This window comes from Panulirus ornatus, chromosome 40, assembly GCF_036320965.1.
Source record: "Panulirus ornatus isolate Po-2019 chromosome 40, ASM3632096v1, whole genome shotgun sequence".
Taxonomy (NCBI): Eukaryota; Metazoa; Arthropoda; class Malacostraca; order Decapoda; family Palinuridae; genus Panulirus; species Panulirus ornatus.
This window is the reverse complement of record NC_092263.1, coordinates 17,183,936-17,202,298: the sequence shown is the minus strand read 5'-3', so window position 1 is coordinate 17,202,298 and position 18,363 is coordinate 17,183,936. Positions and strand designations below refer to the sequence as shown.

Below are 18,363 nucleotides of genomic sequence, written 5' to 3'. Positions count from 1 at the left end.
TCTCTATAAACCCTGTCATATGCTTACTCCAGATCGATAAATGCCACATACAAATTCATCTCTTTTTCTAAGTATTTTTCACACACAATCTCCAAAACAAATACCTGATCCACACAACCTCTACAACTTCTGAAACCACACTGTTCCTCCCCAATCTGATGGTCTGTACATGCTTTCACCCTCTCAATCAATACCCTCCCATACAACTTACTAGGTTTACTCAACAGTATTATACCTCCGTAATTTGAACACTCACTTTTACCAACCCTCAGGCACTTCACAATGATTCATACATACACTGAATATCCTTAACACCCAATCAACAACACATTCACCCCCTTTTGTTTTGTAATTCAACTGCTGCCTTGCTGCATTTCATCTTCTGCAAGGCTTTCATCACCTCTTCTCTTCACCAAACCACACTCCATAACTCTCTTGCTTCACTTTCCTCCCTGACCAAAACACCCTACATCTGCCACTGTATCGTCAAAGACATTTAACAGTCCATCAAAATACTAACTCCATCTCCTCTTCACTTCATCAGTACCTTCTATCACTTCCCCTTTTGCCCCCTTCACCAATATTACCATTTGTTTTCCTGTCTTTTGCACATTATTTACCTCCTTCTAAAACTTTTTTTGTGGTCCCTAAAGTTGAATAATACTTTGTCACTCCAAGTATCATTAGCCCTCTTTTTCAATCTCTGCACCTTCCTCTTTACCTTCTGTCACTTCCTCTTATACATCTCCCAATCATTTACATTCCTTCCATGTAAGTAATGCCCAAATGCTTCTCTTTTTTTCTTTCACTAGCAACTTTACTTCTTCCCAACACTCACTACCTTTTTCTAATCTGCCCACCCCACTTTTTTCACATGCCACATGCATCTCTTGCATATACCATCACTGCTTCCCTAAATACCTCCCATTCCTCATTCACCCCCCCCTCACTTTATTTGCTCTCACCTTTGGCATTCTATTTTTATTTTATACTTATTATACTTGATTGCTGTTTCCCACATCAGCAAGGTAGCGCCTGGAAATAGACGAAGAATGGCCCATCCATTCATGTACACATATATACATAAACACCCATACACATACATATACATATCAATATATACATATATACATACACATACAGAGACATGTACATATATACACATATACATATTCATACTTGCTTCCCTTCATTCTTTCCCAGTGCCTTCCTGCCCTACAGGAAGAAAGAATTCTATATCCATATTCCCTTCATGTAGTGACTAGAGGGACAGAAGCAACCGGTGGAAAACTCCTCCCCCTTCTATGTTTCAATTTCTTATAGATGGAACTGAAGATGGAACCAATGGGAAATGCTCATCCTCCTCAGAGGTTCATGCTAGGGTGTCTAAATGTGTGTGGATGTAACCAAGTGAATGTAACCAACATATGAAGAAAAGTTAGATAGGTAGTATGTTTAAGGAAAGAAACCTGGATTTACTGATGCTGAGTGAAACAAAGTTTAAGGATAAAGGGAGAGAATGGTTTGGATATGTCTTATGAGTAAAGTCAGGTGTTGGTAAGAGAACAATAGCTAAAGATGGAGTAGCACTATTCCCAGTGCAGGAGTTATGGATATGTGTGAAAGAGTGTAAGAAAATGACCTCTAGACTGATGTCAGCAAAACTGAAAGTGGATTGCATGAGATGGGTGATCATAAGTGTTAATGCACCTGACCACAAGCAGAAAAATCGTCAGACAATTGTTTTGGGAGTATCCGAGTTAGTGTCTCAGCAGTTTATATGCAAGAGACTGGGCATAAGTGATGGGTAATTTATATATGAAGGTGAGTAATATGGTAGCAGAGGGTATAATTGGGAATGAATGGTTATTCAGTAATGTGAATGGAAAAGTTAAACAATTTGTAGAGCTATGTGCTGAAAAAGACTTGTGACTGAGAATACCTGGCTTAAAAGATGGACTTACACAAGTATATGCATGTGAGTAGGAAAGAAGGTCAGTGGGTGTTATGAGATTACATACTAATTGATAGCATGCAAAAGAGATACTGTTGGTTGTGAAAGTGCTGAGAGGAGCAGCTGGTGGGATATCTGACCATTACCTTGTGGAGGTCAGGGTGAAGATTTGCAGAGGTTTTAGGAAAAGAGGAAACATTATGAGTGAGAAAAGAGACATAAATGTAAGTGAGCTTGGAAAAGAGACTTGTATGAAGAAACAACAAGAGACGTTTGAGGTTGGAATGGCAAAAGGTGAGAGTAAATGAAGCTAGGGGTGTGGGTGAGAAGTGGGAAGTATTTATGGAAGTACTGCTTGCATGTGCTAGAGATGCCTGTGGCATTTGTAAGGTGATAGGAAGCAGCTTTGAAAGGGTAGAGTGGTGAGATGAAGAGGTACATGGGTGGTACTTACAGGAAGGAGAGCAAATGATTGAGATATGTACAAGAGAAAACAACAAGAGATCAAGAGGAAGGTGAAGGGGTCGAAAAAGAAGGCAAATAAGAGTTTGGGTTAGTAAGGAACAGTAACTTTAGGAAGAATAAGAGAATGTTTTTGGAAGAGGTTAATTGTGTGCAACAACGAAGAACAAATGGAAACATCAGTGAAGGGGGCTAATGGGGAAGCGGTAACAGGTAGTAATGAAATGAGGAGAAGATATGGTGAATATTTTGAAGGACTGTTGAATGTGTTTGATGATGGGGTAGCAGATGAAGGGTGTTTGGGTCTGGGTGGTATGCAAAATGCAAGAGTCAATGAGAGTGGTTTGGTGAAGAGAGAAGAGGTGGTGGTGAAAGCTTTATGTAAGGTAAAATGTGGCAAGGCAGCTGGAGTGGATGGAACTGCAGCTGAATTTCTTAACAAAGGCAGTGACTGTTGTTGATTGGTTAATGAGGATTTCCAATGAATATGTGGATCATAGTAAGTGCCTGAGGATTGGCAGAATGCATGTTTAGTGTTACTGTGTAAAGGCAAGGGGGATAAAGGTGAATGTTCAAACTACAGAGGTATAAATTTTTTTAATGTACCAAGTAATTCATATGGTACAGTATTAATTGAAAGGGTTAAGACATGCACAGAGCATCAGATTGGGGAAGGAACAATGAGTTTCATAAGTGGTAGAGGATGAGTGGATTAAGTGTTTTCTTTAAAGAATATGTGTAAGAAATATTTAAGAGAAACAGGATTTTTTGTGGTATTTGTGGACCTTTTAAGAAACAGAGTTTTACAGAGATGCCTTGTTGAAGGTGTTCAAAATAAATGCCATGGGAGGGAAGCTACTAGCAGCAGTGAGAAGTTTTTATCAAGGGTGTAAGGCATGTGTATGAACAGGGCCCATGAGAGGAATTTCATCAGGGAGTACAAGGTTTCTTTTGAGCCCCCTTCCCTTTTTCATTAGTCATCCTGTTTTTACCCACTACAGTTTTATGCCATGAGCTGTAAGGCCAAGAAAGGTATGGAAAGTGAGAGAGGGTTGGAATGGAGCACTCTGTTGATTTTCTGCATTTGCTGAGATCCCAGGATCCCAGGAAATTCCCAGGCCTGGGTATGCCTGGGAATTTCCTCAGAGGTCCTGTGTAAGAGTAGGAAGAGAGGAGAGTGATTGCTTCTTCAACATGCATGTTTAATTTGTTAGTGGATTGGGTGGTGATAGGAAGGTAAATGCAAGAATCTTGGAGGAAGGGGATGAGGGGGCCTGGAAATAGTCGATTTTTGTTTGATAATGACATAGTACTAGTGGCAGATTCAAGTGAGAAATATACTTCATTAAATGAAGAAAATATTAGTGAAATTTTTATACATCAGTTCTTAGCAAATCACTGCTGGTTATAGCAATTAGTTATCTGATGACTCTGAGTATACACAAATGCATTTCAGAGGTGACTCCATAAAGATGGTTATTCTTAAAAAGTTTAGGGCAATAACATTTGTTTCATTTTCCTACTCTAAATGTATTAGAGGACATACTTAAGGGTTTTGGATGTGGATATCACGGCTGCAGCACCTCCTTGGTCATCTTTGGATCCTTCATGATTATGAGTACTTAGATGCATAATTGTATCGCTCTCATCCATGAAATGTGTTGATGATGTTAGATTTCCCTTTACAGTCACAACGGCATAACGTACGTCACCTGAAGAAATATCAATTTAAGAGGAGTAATTAGAAAAAAGTAAATCTACAGTGTTTCTCAAGAACTTTCATTACCTCACTATACATCCAGTAAAACTGAGACAAATCAATGCTTTGCACATTTAAACATAAAAGAATTACTTCTAATTCTGTATGAGAGACTTTCCCGACAGTCACCTAAAGATGAAACCCAGTGATCAAATTCAAGCATATTGATAAAACATTCAAACTTTTAAGACAGTTACCATGTGGTTACTAAATAACTCGATCAATATGTAAACAATTATGAGCAAGAAGGAGCTATTCCCCATTGTGAAGGCAAACAACCATGCCCTCTGCCTCTTAGATGTTAAGAGTCAGTTAACATTTTTTACACAGGAAAATACTGAATTATTAAGCTCTGCTATCAAATATGATGTAAAAGTCAATCCTTTCTAATCTCTAAATGGTTGCTCTAAATGCAACCATTTCTATTACAGTGATTTTTCATTAACTACTGAAAAAACTGCAGCTTGGACTTAATAAGATTTCAGTGTTAAATCATTCTCAATGACACACACTAGCTTTTGTTGACACACTATAGATTCTGGTGTTTGTAGGGTATTTTATCATACCTCATTCAAATATGAGACAACAAACTTGCACATTCCATAAGTCTTTTTCTGTACATATGAAATATGCTATGGTTTTCTTGTAATTCACTCTACCCTGGTAATGTAACCAAGTATCTTGTCTTATGGTGGAGAACTTTAGGTGCACTACTAGTTAGTTATCAGGATTGCCATATTACAAGAACTTTTAGGTATTCTATAGCTTGATTTAATGGGTGTGACTGACTATGAACCTGAAATCTGGCAGATGCAGCTGTTGACCTCAATTTAAGTACTTACCAGCACATTTACCTACTTAGCATTTTCAGATGTCCTTATACAATCCTTTGTATTTTTGATAATTTCAATGATCAACTATAGCTACTATATGTTATATATATGGCAAGCCATGACAGTCTATCCACTGTACCCACGACAAGAGTATCTTTAACATTACTTTCACATGTACTGAAATTCCTATACTTACTGCAGATGTGGTGATTAATGGGGTATCAGTGAACACAATAATAGTATTTTGCCAGTTGTTGGAGTAATCATCAAATGGTATTTTGCTCTGACATTAGAAAATGCCAGGATGGATGAAGGCAAGCAAATATGAGTATGTACTCATGTATATATGTCTATGTCTGTGTATGTATATAAATGTATATGTGTTGCGAGGTGTGGGCTGTGGATAGACTTGTGCGCAGGAGGGTGGAAGTGCTGGAAATGAGATGTTTGAGGACAATATGTGGTGTGAGGTGGTTTGATTGAGTAAGTAATGTAAGGGTAAGAGAGATGTGTGGAAATAAAAAGAGTGTGGTTGAGAGAGCAGAAGAGGGTGTTTTGAAATGGTTTGGACACATGGAGAGAATGAGTGAGGAAAGATTGACCAAGAGGATATATGTGTCAGAGGTGGAGGGAACGAGGAGAAGTGGGAGACCAAATTGGAGGTGGAAAGATGGAGTGAAAAAGATTTTGAGTGATTGGGGCCTGAACATGCAGGAGGGTGAAAGGCATGCAAGGAATAGAGTGAATTGGAACGATATTGTATACCGGGGTCGACGTACTGTCAATGGATTGAATCAGGGCATGTGAAGCGTCTGGGGTAAACCATGGAAAGTTCTGTGGGGCCTGGATGTGGAAAGGGAGCTGTGGTTTCGGGCATTATTACATGACAGCTAGAGACTGAGTGTGAACGAATGGGGCTTATGTTGTCCTTTCCTAGCGCTACCTCGCACACGTGAGGGGGGAGGGGGTTGTTATTCCATGTGTGGCGAGGTGGCGATGGGAATAAATAAAGGCAGACTATGAAGTATGAACATGTGTATATATGTATATGTCTGTGTGTGTATATATATGTGTACATTGAGATGTATAGGTATGTATATTCGCATGTGTGGACGTGTATGTATATACATGTGTATGTGGGTGGGTTGGGCCATTCTTTCGTCTGTTTCCTTGCGCTACCTTGCTAATGTGGGAGACAGCGACAAAGCAAAATAAATAAAATAAAAATATATGTGTATATGTATGTATGTATATGTGTGTAAGTGTGTGTGGGCATGTATGTATATATGAGTGGATGGGCCTTTCTTTGTCTGTTTCCTGATGCTAACTCGCTGACACAGGAAAAGGCGATCAAGTATAATAGATGAATAAATAGATAAGTACAGGTACACCACCGATTTTCCGGCACTTTTAGTTCCAAAGCCTTGCCGGATTTACCATTTTGCTGGACCAACTGTGGTCACATAATAATAATTCATCAACACACCTCTAACCCACTAATTATACATCTCCCATGTGTCTTAAGTATACCATGGACTGATAGAAATATAAATCAAACAAATATTAAATGTTTGAGCACCCTAAGATGGTAAATCTGTCTTTAGATTGTTTGAATCCTGTGGGGTCTTCTTCATCTTCTGTTGTTAGTGTTTTCCTAGATGTGCATTGCCAGAATAATGCAGTTTCGTCTGCATTATACACCTCCTCAGGACTGAGGTGCTCATCAGCTACGAGTTTTGCAGATTCGTCCACATACTCGGCAGCTCCTTCATGGTTTGCAGACCACTTTCCTTCACACACTTTATTCGTGGAAATTCCACGTCGCTTCTTGAATCTTTGAAGCCATCTTAATTATGGTCACGCTCATGTTGTAATTTGAGTTCTTTGTGGAATAATTTAGCCTGGTCCATTATCATGCTACCTGAAAAGTCCACTACGACACTGTCAAAACCATTCCATCATCACTTTATCATGCTTAGTACTCTTACCATCTTTCATAGTTTCTTTAATCATCATTTGCTTCTTGGAATTGCTGTCTGTATAGAATTTCAATATTTTCACCCTTTTCTTATTTATATCATAAACAGATGATGAACCAATACTGTATGTGTCACAGAGCTTATGCACCGAAACACCACGGTCCATTTTTTTCAACAGTTCTACTTTATCTTGGATTGATATGGACTAGTGTTTATGTCTGACACCACAACTGACACTTATATGTCTTAGAAGCCATAGCTATGGTTAAATTTAAGCAAAATAAGCTAAGAATCTCACAGAATTGCGGTATCACCACCAAGTGCAGTGTAAAGAATGTAAATAAGTGCACCTTACACACAAAGCCATCTGTGGCCGCCCAGTAAACTAGTCTGGTGGCCGTGGTAATTTCAAATTCCCTCATCATTTTGTCTAGACTAAAGGAGGTGCTGAATCATCAGTTGCTGGAAATTCAGTAGTGTACCTGTACCTTGATTTTTGATAATATACCCTGTCCTGTTATGAATAGAAAATATTCTTTCAGATATTCAAAAAATTACAGTAAAATATTTTCATTTTTTCAAATTTGTTGCAAGTTGATGACACAGTCTTAAGTCAATATAAATGTTAAGTCATCACAACTAGTGGCTGTGATGTATTGAATTCTCATCTCTGTTTCATTTGCATAATCAAATAATTCAGGTGTCTTTATAATTTTGAGTACCTATGTAGGTGTCTTTAACACTTCCTGTTGTGATAGTGAACATATACATTGTTTTGGGAAGATTTTGCATGTGGTACTGTGCTGAGGCAATGACAAAAGAAGTAGAGTACATTAGATAAATTGTGTGTAGGATGAACAGAACACACATCAGCCTAGAAAAGCATTCATCTGTCCATTAAACAAAATTTTTTTTTTTTTTTTGCTTCCAGATTACACTATGCAATAGAAATGCTTTTTCACTCATTCTGATACTTACGAATGTTTTTCCTCTTCAGTTGTTCCACAAGAGATTGAAACAGTTTTTGTATATTTCTGTCCCTATTGCAGCTGGACAGTTCTACTATGAAAGCAATATCTGCAGAGCCCTGAGTTTCATTTTCATAGGTATGCATCCATCCACTAGGCAGTAACTCTCCAGACACATTACACGTGCCAAGAATTTCTGCAAGACCCAATAAAGTATATGCTTATTCATCTGATAATTGCTTTAAAACTACAGGTTGTCACTATATCAAATTTACAAGGATTCTTAATATAATTTCAATATGAAATTACTTAATTGCTAAAATTCAATCAAAAATATTTATGTAATGACATCTGACAAGCCTGACTGAGTATTTGCGCCAGATGTTAACAGTATGTGTCTCATTATCCAACAATTTAGAGCATAACTGCTGATGCCTGTCAAAGAATGGTAGTGCCGAACCACTTACAACTTACAGGGTGTTTAGAGGTGCCCATCTTTACAAACTGTACACAGTATCTGTTAGTGCCTAACATCATAAAATGTATCTATGAAAAAGTACATAATCTGTAGGTGCATAAAAAATTGTCTTTTTTTCAGGCATTTAGTTACAGGATCATGTGTTAAATGGACATTTCACATGTACACTTTCTCTTGAAAACTGACAGATTTCAATGAAAAAAGAATTAATGTTGAGGTGCAAATGAAATCTATAAAGTGCAGCATCAAAGAACAATGACAGGAAAGTTCTTTGAACAAAGTTAACAAAATTTATAAAGAAAATCTCAGGAAATGAGTAATTTCAACAAACAGAAAAAGCATAATTAAAGCAGAGTTTGTCATCAATATCACTTTTAATTGTATACCTGTATAACCATCTTTGTCCTTAGGATTGAGCCATGCCCTAAGGATTGGGCCATCAAGTGTCAATTCATAAAAGTTTATACACTTCAGGGATTTAATAAATAATGCATATCTCCATATTTTAAAAACAGAAATAGCAAAAAATTCCTAAACACACAAGAATTGTTAATAAAAGTTGTATCACTCCTCTCTGAAAACTGTGGGGTAACTGAGGTGGCAAATCATGTTATTACCTATAAGTAATGTATGGGGAAGAAGTTTTACACTCATGGGGGTCCATCTCTTGAACATTACTCTCACACAGCTTCTGAAATTTATGTATTCTGTCTTCCTTAACACTGTCCTCAGTCATTCTGTTCCAATAATCCACCACCCTTATACTGTAAAAGTATTTCTGAACATATTTTTTAACGTTTTTTTGCTTATTTTCATGTCATGTGCTCTGTTTGTTCTATCCCTACATCTTCCAGAAAACCGTTCACTACCCACATCACTCATCTGTACTAAAAATTTAACAGGAGATAAGGTCTTCTCTCACTCTTCTCTCTTCCAAGTTTGACAAATTCAAAGCCTTTAGTCTTTCCCTGTAACTTAGGTGTCTTATTTCTGCTACCATCTTTGTTGCCATCCTCTGGACTTTTCTGTTAGCTCTTTGTGCTTTTTTAGGTAAGTTGACCAAACTTGAAAAGCATGTTCTAGTTTTGGCATTAAGCTAAAACTTTTTCTTATCCATATAATACCTTTTGACTCTTTAAGACTGTGCCATGCTGGCAGACATATGATGTTCCCACCATTAGCAAACAATAGAATTTGTTTAATAAATAAAACCTGATACTTGAAAACCTTAATCATCGAATTCTTTTTGCAGAGATTGTACATCAAAGCCCGCAATGGTTCATGTAGAATTTCTTCTAAGAAAATGAGATGCCTATGTAGTTATTGCTACACTGGAACATTTGCCAGCCCATCTCATTTGCTGGATCAGTGCCAAGCTATTGATGATGTGTATAATATATGGTGACAGGAATACCTCTGCAATGTGCTAAACCTGACTTTTTATCCTTTTTTTCATGGCATTGCTTGGATTACCTGAACACATGGGTTATGAAAAAATTGGATATGATCTCTGCAAAACTAGGGTAATTACAAATAACTTTATCATCTCATTGAAAGAAAGAAAAAAAACAGTCATCTATATCATATCATGACTTACAATTGCAAGAGACTATGCTAGTAAGTGACAAATAATGTAGCTAATGTGTGACCAATTAATTCTTAAAATGTTTTTCATTCAATGCTAAAACAATAGTATCCATATATTATGCATAAAAGCTACCAAAATGATGTGGCCATCACATTTCTTTTTGAATTTCCTATGACCACACCAATGGTTTGATATAGGTAAGAATTTACTTGCCAGATAGTACCAACTAAGGTGCATGGCTCTTGGTTGTAATAAATAGGTTAACATTTTATTGTTAACTGTGTATGATTAGAAATGTGCATTAAAGAATGAAAAAGATGGAAACAAAAGTCGAGGAGTGAAAGATGAAACATAGGGGAAGTTAAATAAAAATTTGAGAGGATCCAAAATAGTGCAAGGTGAGGTTGAAATGATACGGAGGCAGTTTACATATGCCTTATTAAAGGCTGTCAGGGAGATGTATGGAAAGAATTGTTTACGTTGTGGAAAGAGAGGTACATCAGAGTGGGATGAAGATTTAAGAAAGCTGGTGGAGAAGAGAGTTTGGAAGAAGCTGAATCTAATAGAAAATAGCATTGAATGGAGGACAAAAAGTGTTGAATATAAAAGTACTGTATACAAAAGCTAAAAAGATGCTATGTATGAATAAAATGATAGCAAACAAAAGGGTCTTAGAAGGAGAATGAAAAAGAATTTAAAACAACAAACTATTCTGGAAAAAGGTGGATGAAGGAAAGGTAGTGAAAAAAATCCATTTGACCAAATTCCAGTTATCTGATTCTTCCAACTATCCATTAGGATTCCTCCACATCTTATATCTACTGATTGTCTTTTAAAAGTCTGGTTGTCTGACTTTTGGACTCCTAAATAGAGCTCATGCAGTTATCTGCAAGTTGATCACAAGAGGCTTAGTTCTTCAATGATCCAAAGTCCCTTTCATTTACATTACCCTTTTTGTTTTTCTGGTTGATGCTCTTGTTGGTATTGGACTTACCAATAACATTAAGTCATTCCTTCACAGTGTCAGCTAAAACAGTGCAAGCCCTTAAATGAGTTCATTGGAAAGCAGTAGAGAAAAGCAAAAGCATATGGTGATAATTTTTCAGCAGAAAATGAACAAAATAGAATGCAGAGAAAAATGTGAATTATACTACAATAAACTATGCCATGAATTTGACAAATGTATTAAAACAATTTCAGTGAAGGCTCCCTTTCATCTACAATTGTGTTGCATGACTTTCAGAGGAACTTCCTCCCATCCAGTTTTAATTTTTCAAAGAAGGAACTGAGAAGGGGGATAAGTGAGGATTTTCCCTCAAAGGCTTGGTGGTCTGTTCCAAATGATACCTTGCTAAAACAGGAAATGGCAATAGAACGAATTGGAACAATGCGGTATACCAGGGTTGACATACTTAGTCGCAGTCTCCCGTGTTAGTGAGGTAGCGCAAGGTAACAGACAAAAGAATGGCCCAACCCACCTACATACACATGCATATACATAAATGCCAACACATGTAAATAACATACCTATACATTTCAATATATACATACATATACATACACACACATAAATATATATATACATTCTTTTTTTTCTTTCAAACTACTCGCCATTTCCCGTGTTAGCGAGGTAGCGTTAAGAACAGAGGACTGGGCCTTTGAGGGAATACCCTCACCTGGCCCCCTTCTCTGTTCCTTCTTTTAGGAGAGGAAAAAAAAAAAAATGAGAGGGGAGGATTTCCAGTCCCCCACTCCCTCCTCTTTTAGTCGCCTTCTATGACACGGAGGGAATACGTGGGAAGAATTCTTTCTCCCCTATCCCCAGGGATAAAATATATATGCACATGTACATATTCATACTTGCTGCCTTTATCCATTCCCGTCACCACCCTGCCACACATGAAATGGCACACACACACCATGCGCTCAAGGTAGCACTGGGAAAAGACAACAAAGGCCACATTCGTTCACACCCAGTCTCCAGCTGACATGTGTAATGCACTAAAGCCACAGCTCCCTTTCCACATCCAGGCCCCACAAAACTTTCCATGGTTTACCCCAGATTCTTCACAAGCCCTGGTTCACTCCAGTGACAACACGTCAACCCCCGGTATACCACATCATTCCAATTCACTCTATTCCTTGTATTCCTTGCAAGCCTTTCACCCTCCGATATAACTACTGCATATCCATTTAACTTTGATATTTCTGGTTTGTTCTTTATTATTTCTATAAGCCTTAATGAACAATATATGGTATATGGACTCTAGAATTACATGCACAGGATGCATCTTCATGCCCTCATTTAATCTGAAAAGCATGCTTTATGGGTATATAGTGTTATCTTGTGTCTCAAGCAACTATAGATAGCATTAGGAAAAAATCCTAGCATGTCAGTTACCTGTATAACATGATATGGTTGCCTGGCCAATAGTGTTGGTACTTTCACTGAAGTTATAAGATTGCCTCATCCCATCCTAATTTAAATTGGAAGGTACTTTTCATGTGAAGATCCTTATGTAACAAGGACTCAAAATCAAACCCAGGAAAGAATCCTTGTCTCAGTTACCCACATAACATGATGGGTGAATGTATGACTATGGTGTACATACTTGGTACATCCCAAAAACATTTGTGATGGTCTTTTGGGCATTGATAACAATAATGACTCAGTGGATGCTCAACTATAAACACTATGAAAAATGCTTTGTTTAACAGTTATCCATTGTTAGTGGTACAGAAAAGATGAAGATGGAAGTGTAAAAAATTGTTAAGAAACTAGCAGTAAGCTAAGCCAGGATGGAGCAGTAAATATAAATAAATGTACAGCAGCAAATAAGGTGACATTACCAGATTTTTTCCTTTTTTAACATTTCTTGATATTACCTATGGTGGTTCCAACAATGTTATATGGTTGTGAGGCATGGGCTATAGATAGAGTTGTGCGGAGGAGGGTGGATGTGCTGGAAATGAGATGTTTGAGGACAATATGTGGTGTGAGGTGGTTTCATCGAGTAAGTAATGAAAGGGTAAGAGAGATGTGTGGTAATATAACGAGTGAGGTTGAGAGAGCAGAAGAGGGTGTGTTGAAATGGTTGGGTCACATGGAGAGAATGAGTGAGGAAGATTGACCAAGAGGATATATGTGTCAGAGGTGGAGGGAACGAGGAGAAGTGGGAGACCAAATTGGAGGTGGAAAGATGGAGTGGAAAAGATTTTGAGTGATCGGGGCCTGAACATGCAGGAGGGTGAAAGGCATGCAAGGAAAAGAGTGAATTGGAACAATGTGGTCTACTGGGGTCGACATGCTGTCAATGGATTGAACCAGGGCATGTGAAGCATCTGGGGTAAACCATGGAAAGTTTTGTGGGGTCTGGATGTGGAAAGGAAGGTGTAGTTTCGGTGCATTATACATGACAGCTAGAGACTGAGTGTGAACGAACATGGCCTTTGTTGTCTTTTCCTAGCGCTACCTTGCACACATGCGGGGGGTAGGGGGTTGTTATTTCATGTGTGGTGGGGTGGCAATGGGAATGAATAAGGGCAGACAGTATGAATTATATACATGTGTATATATGTACAAGTCTGTGTGTGTATATACATGTATATGTTGAGATGCATAGGTATGTATATGTGCGGGTGTGGATGTGTATGTATATACATGTGTATGCGGGTGGGTTGGGCCATTCTTTCATCTGTTTCCTTGAGCTACCTCGCTAACGTGGGAGACAGCGACAAAGTATAATTAAAAAAAATACCCTATAAATTAATGAGTGATTTTTTTTCCTCCATCCTGTGGGAACCCAACTAAATTTTCATGGCTTCATTCTATGCATGTTAATATAGTGTTTTCAAGAGCAAAACCAGGTATCCAACTTTTCTTAGATACTTGACTTACTGCAGCTCCCAGCTTGGCTGGATGATCAGGCTTTCAGTATATCTGTAAGGAAAGAAGTGAACTGGACAAATCCAACAGAATCATGGTGAGAAAGGAAAAAGGTTGCAAGAGATGGAAAAATGAGATATTCTAAAGAAATTATAAGAAATGATGGTGAAGGAGATATGTCTATGTGTACAGTAAAATTAGAGGTAAGGAGAGGGAGAAACAGATGTGTGAGAGAAGATATTACAAAGGGGAAGGTGAGAAGAGCAATAAAGCTTCTGAAGAATAGAAAAGCTGGGACTATTGATAAGAGCGGGGAGCAAGATCCTGAAAGGCTGACGTGAAACTGCCATGAAGGTGATCTGGAAAGAATGTATGTGAATCATGGAAAAGTGGTCAGGTGTCTGATAACTTAACAAAGTCAGAAACTGTTTCACTATATTAGAGAAATGGGTGTAAAAGTAAAATGTAAGAATCATAGAGAAATGCCTCCTTAGAATAACTGGCAATGTGTATGGCAGGATAGGAACTGATCACTGTAAAAGGATTATACTGTTTCTTTCTGTAAAGAAGCAAGTGTGCAAACACATTTTTGCAGTTAGTCACTTAGTGAAGAAAGCTCAAGTGAGAAGGGTATTTCTAGCATTTATAGATTTCACAATGATATATGGTAAATGAATTGGAAAGTTCTCTTGAGAAATTCTAACTCAATGTGGTATTTATAGAGGACTTTTGAGTTTGTACAAACTTTTATAATGGAAGCCATGCATATTTGGGATTACCTGATAGTTCTAGTAGTGTGAGTTACTATTTTGAAGTAAATGTGGAGGACATCGAGACAGTCAACATGGTTATTTAATGTATTTAATAGATGGGGTATTATGTGAGATGGGAGTGAGTTGGGTTATGGGTATGATACTTATCCATAGAGAAACAGATGATGTATGCAGATGATAATGTGTTGTTAGCTAAATCAAGAACAAAACCTGGATAAAATGGTGGGTCATTTCAATAATGTACAGGAGAAAAGTGAGAACAAAAGTAAGAAGCTAGTTTTTGGAAGGGACGGGAGATCAGTGTAATATCTATTGGTGTGGTGAAAAACTGGAAGTTATGAGCATATTTTGATGCTTAAGAGTAAAGTTCATTAATGGCAATGGGAAAAGATGAATTTAGAAGTAAAGTCATGAACTGGAGAAAAATAACAGATACACTGAAAGCTTTGTCAAATGGGAAAAAAATCTTAATGCAGAAAGTATAAAAATCTCGCATGAAAGAATGCTCATCCCATTTCAAGCTTATACAGATCTGGCCAGGTAACCAATAACAGAAGTTGATGGTGAAATGCAATATGTATTTGGAATTAAAACAATGAATAAAATCAAGAGAAGGTGCAGTATGTGAAAAGGATATATGGCAGGCAAACATCAATAAAAGGATGCAGTATATGAAAGGATGTATGGCATGCAGACATCAGTGGAAGGGTACAATATGCAGACATCAAGAGATAGGTGTACTGATGAGTCTTTTAGGCTGGCTTGGGCATGCAGAATGTAAGGCATGTGACAGGCTGATCAAGAAGATATATAGTAGACAGTATAAAGTACATGGAATGAGTTACACCAAGATATAGTGTTTGACAGATGCAATGAATGAACTGATTAGGGCTAAGAATATTTCAGATGAAGATGCTAGTGGAAAGACTTTGGACTGGATGTAATAGGGGCATTTTGTGTATGGATGACATATTGATCTCACCTGATGAATCAACTTACTGTCCAAAGTGAAAAAGTAAGAAGTGCTTATGTAAGTGTGAAAGTGGATAGGTAAATGACAAGTAAGAGAGATTTCAGAGGATCCATATACCTGATCCACCCCCTGCTATCTAGGTATGGAGTCAATTCTCAAAAGATACAATTAGCTATCATCTTGTCACAAAATTATTCATAATGATGGGAGTTACTGTTTCACTATAATCATAAGTACAACATTAAATTTTGGAAAACAAATAAAAGCTTCTGGTGATTCTTAAATGGAATGTGGGTGTGTGCTGAATCTAAGCAAGAGATACCATGTCTACCTCAGTACCTTAATATTAATGAGACAGAAAGTGTGACTAACAGTTCTGACCCAGGCATTTCAAGATCATTCCAGAAATAAGTTCAACACTCCTTGTCTTTGTTAAAAACCTTGTAAGAGACACAAGATATCTAACTACTTACTAGTCTGGCATGGCTCTACTTCTGGTAAGTGAAATCCTCGTGTCCAGCACTGAGTGCGATAAGAAGACACAACAGTGCATGGAAAATTCAAGTCTTCATCACTTAATGCAGGGTGACCTTGACCATTAATGCAGTGTCTGAAGTAGGGTCGTGAATCTACTATGTGGAAGCAGTTGCTCAGTGGACTAGTGTTATGGAGGAAGAGTTGTAGGCATATATTCACATCCTCAGCATCACCAATGTCTACAAGTTGCACTGCCTGATTACTCTGAAGTGAAAAAGATATATTTCATTAAAAAGTACAAGATATGTAAGGTTAATTCCTTCTGCTGAACGAGGAGCTGTGGGAATGTGTTAAAAGAGTGTAAGGAGGTGATTTTGAGACTGATGTGAGTTAAAATGAAAGTAGACTATGAGTGGAGGATAAGTGTCAGTGTCTAACCACCTGGCAGTGAGAAGAGCTAGGAAGAGAGCAATTTTGATGCAAAAGATTAAATCCTAATGATGGGTGATTTGAATGTAAGAGAGGGCGATGAAGCAGTTGAGTGAATGTATGAAGAGGGGCAGAAAGTGGAATGTCTGATCATTTCATGTTAGAAACAAGTGTGAAACCCTGTAGTGGTTTTAGAAAACAAGTGAATGATGAGTAGGAAGATGTTGAAAGTGAGTGAGCTTGAAAAAGAGGCTTACATGAAGAGATACCAACAGAGACTGAGTGAATAGTGGCATAATGTGAATATACTGAACAATAGAGTGGGTGAGGTATGGTATTTAAGGAAGCAGTGCTTACATATGGGTGAAATGTGTAGCAAATGGAAGGTGGGATGTGGGTGGGTGAAAAAGGGTTGTCATTGTTAGGATGAGATTAAGTCGCCAGTGAGAGAAAAAAAAGAGATGTAATGTATGGGTATTACCTGAGGGAATCAATTCAAGTTACTGGGAAGTGTACAAGAAAAAGTAGCAACAGATTATGAAGAAGATACAAGGGCTTAAAAAAGAAAGGCAATTGAGAGATGGGATGACAAAGTATCAGTAAGATTAAGGAAAAATAGGAAAATATTTTAGAAGGAGGCGAGTAGAGAGGAGAACAAGAGATTAAATGGGAATATCACTGATGAGAGCAGATGGAGAAGTGGTAAGATATGGAGTGAGTATTTTGAAGGACTAATGAATATGTTAATTGCATGGCAGATGTGAGATGTTTGGAATGAGATGATACAGAAAGAGGCAACAGTCAATATTATGGTGAATAATATAGAAGGGGTGAGGGCTTTGCATATGATAACATGCAGCAAAGTGACTAGATTGGATGGGACTGCAGCTGGATTTCTCAAGAATAAGAGTGATGCAGACATGTTACACAGGATTTTCAGTGCATGCACAGTGCAAGGTGAAGTGCCTGAGAACTGGGAGAATGCCTGTATGATGCTAGTGCATAAAAGCAAGGGTGATAAAAGTGAATGCTTGAATTACAGGTATACCTGGTAGGAGTAATGTGGCTTCTGGAGTGATAGAGGATATGTGGATCAGGCCTTTGCCTGGAAAAAATCTGAGAAATACTTAGAGAAAGAGAAGGAATTTTGTACATAGCATTGATAGTCCTGGATGAAACATATGGAAAAACAGAAATACTTTATGGAACGAGTTACAAATATATGGTGTTGAAGGAAAACTACTAGATGCAGAAGGGTTTTTACAAGGAAATTAAGGTGTATGTGCAATTAGGAAGGCAGGAGGGGAGTTGTTCCAAGTAAAGGTGGTTCTACATTGAGGGTGTGTGATGTCATCATGACAGTCTAATTCGTTCAGGAATGGGGTGCTGAGACAGGTAATTATAAGGATCTCAGAGAGAGGACTGTGTCTACAGCATACAGGTGGGAGAACCTCATAATGGGTAAGTCATTTGCAGAGTGCAGATGACACAGTTCTGGTTGAAGACTTGAGAGGCCAACTAGAGAAGCTGGTGTACAAGTTTGAAAGTGCAAGGAAGGAGGATATTAGGAGCTAATGTGGATAAAAATTAAGGTAATGAGGTTATCAGGGCTATGAGACTGGTTGGTTTGAGTGATTTTGGATGTGGAGAACCTGGAGGAAGGGGAGGCTTTAGATACCTGGGAGTAGACATGGCAACAGATGGAAATATGAAAGATGATGTGTATCTAGAGTGAAAGAGGAGGAACAGGTCCTGGGTATACTGAGGAGTATGTACAAGGAGGTAGCGCTAACGCGGGAGACAG

At 38.0% G+C, this 18,363-nt stretch overlaps 1 protein-coding gene and 1 long non-coding RNA gene across 2 annotated transcripts in view; one reads left to right on the top strand and one right to left on the bottom strand.

Moving 5' to 3' along the window:
• Positions 1-16,120, top strand: part of LOC139761486 (uncharacterized) — an 84,934-nt gene extending 68,814 nt beyond the window's left edge. The window contains exon 3 of the long non-coding RNA XR_011715524.1: positions 9,686-16,120. This is a non-coding gene — a long non-coding RNA (uncharacterized lncRNA). The remainder of the gene's footprint in view (positions 1-9,685) is intronic.
• LOC139761485 (uncharacterized) overlaps positions 1-18,363 on the bottom strand; it is a 419,732-nt gene that overhangs the window by 74,223 nt on the left and 327,146 nt on the right. The window contains 3 exon segments of the mRNA XM_071685744.1: positions 3,963-4,128; positions 7,966-8,151; positions 16,127-16,394. Of these exon segments, the coding sequence (XP_071541845.1) occupies positions 3,963-4,128; positions 7,966-8,151; positions 16,127-16,394 (620 nt within the window).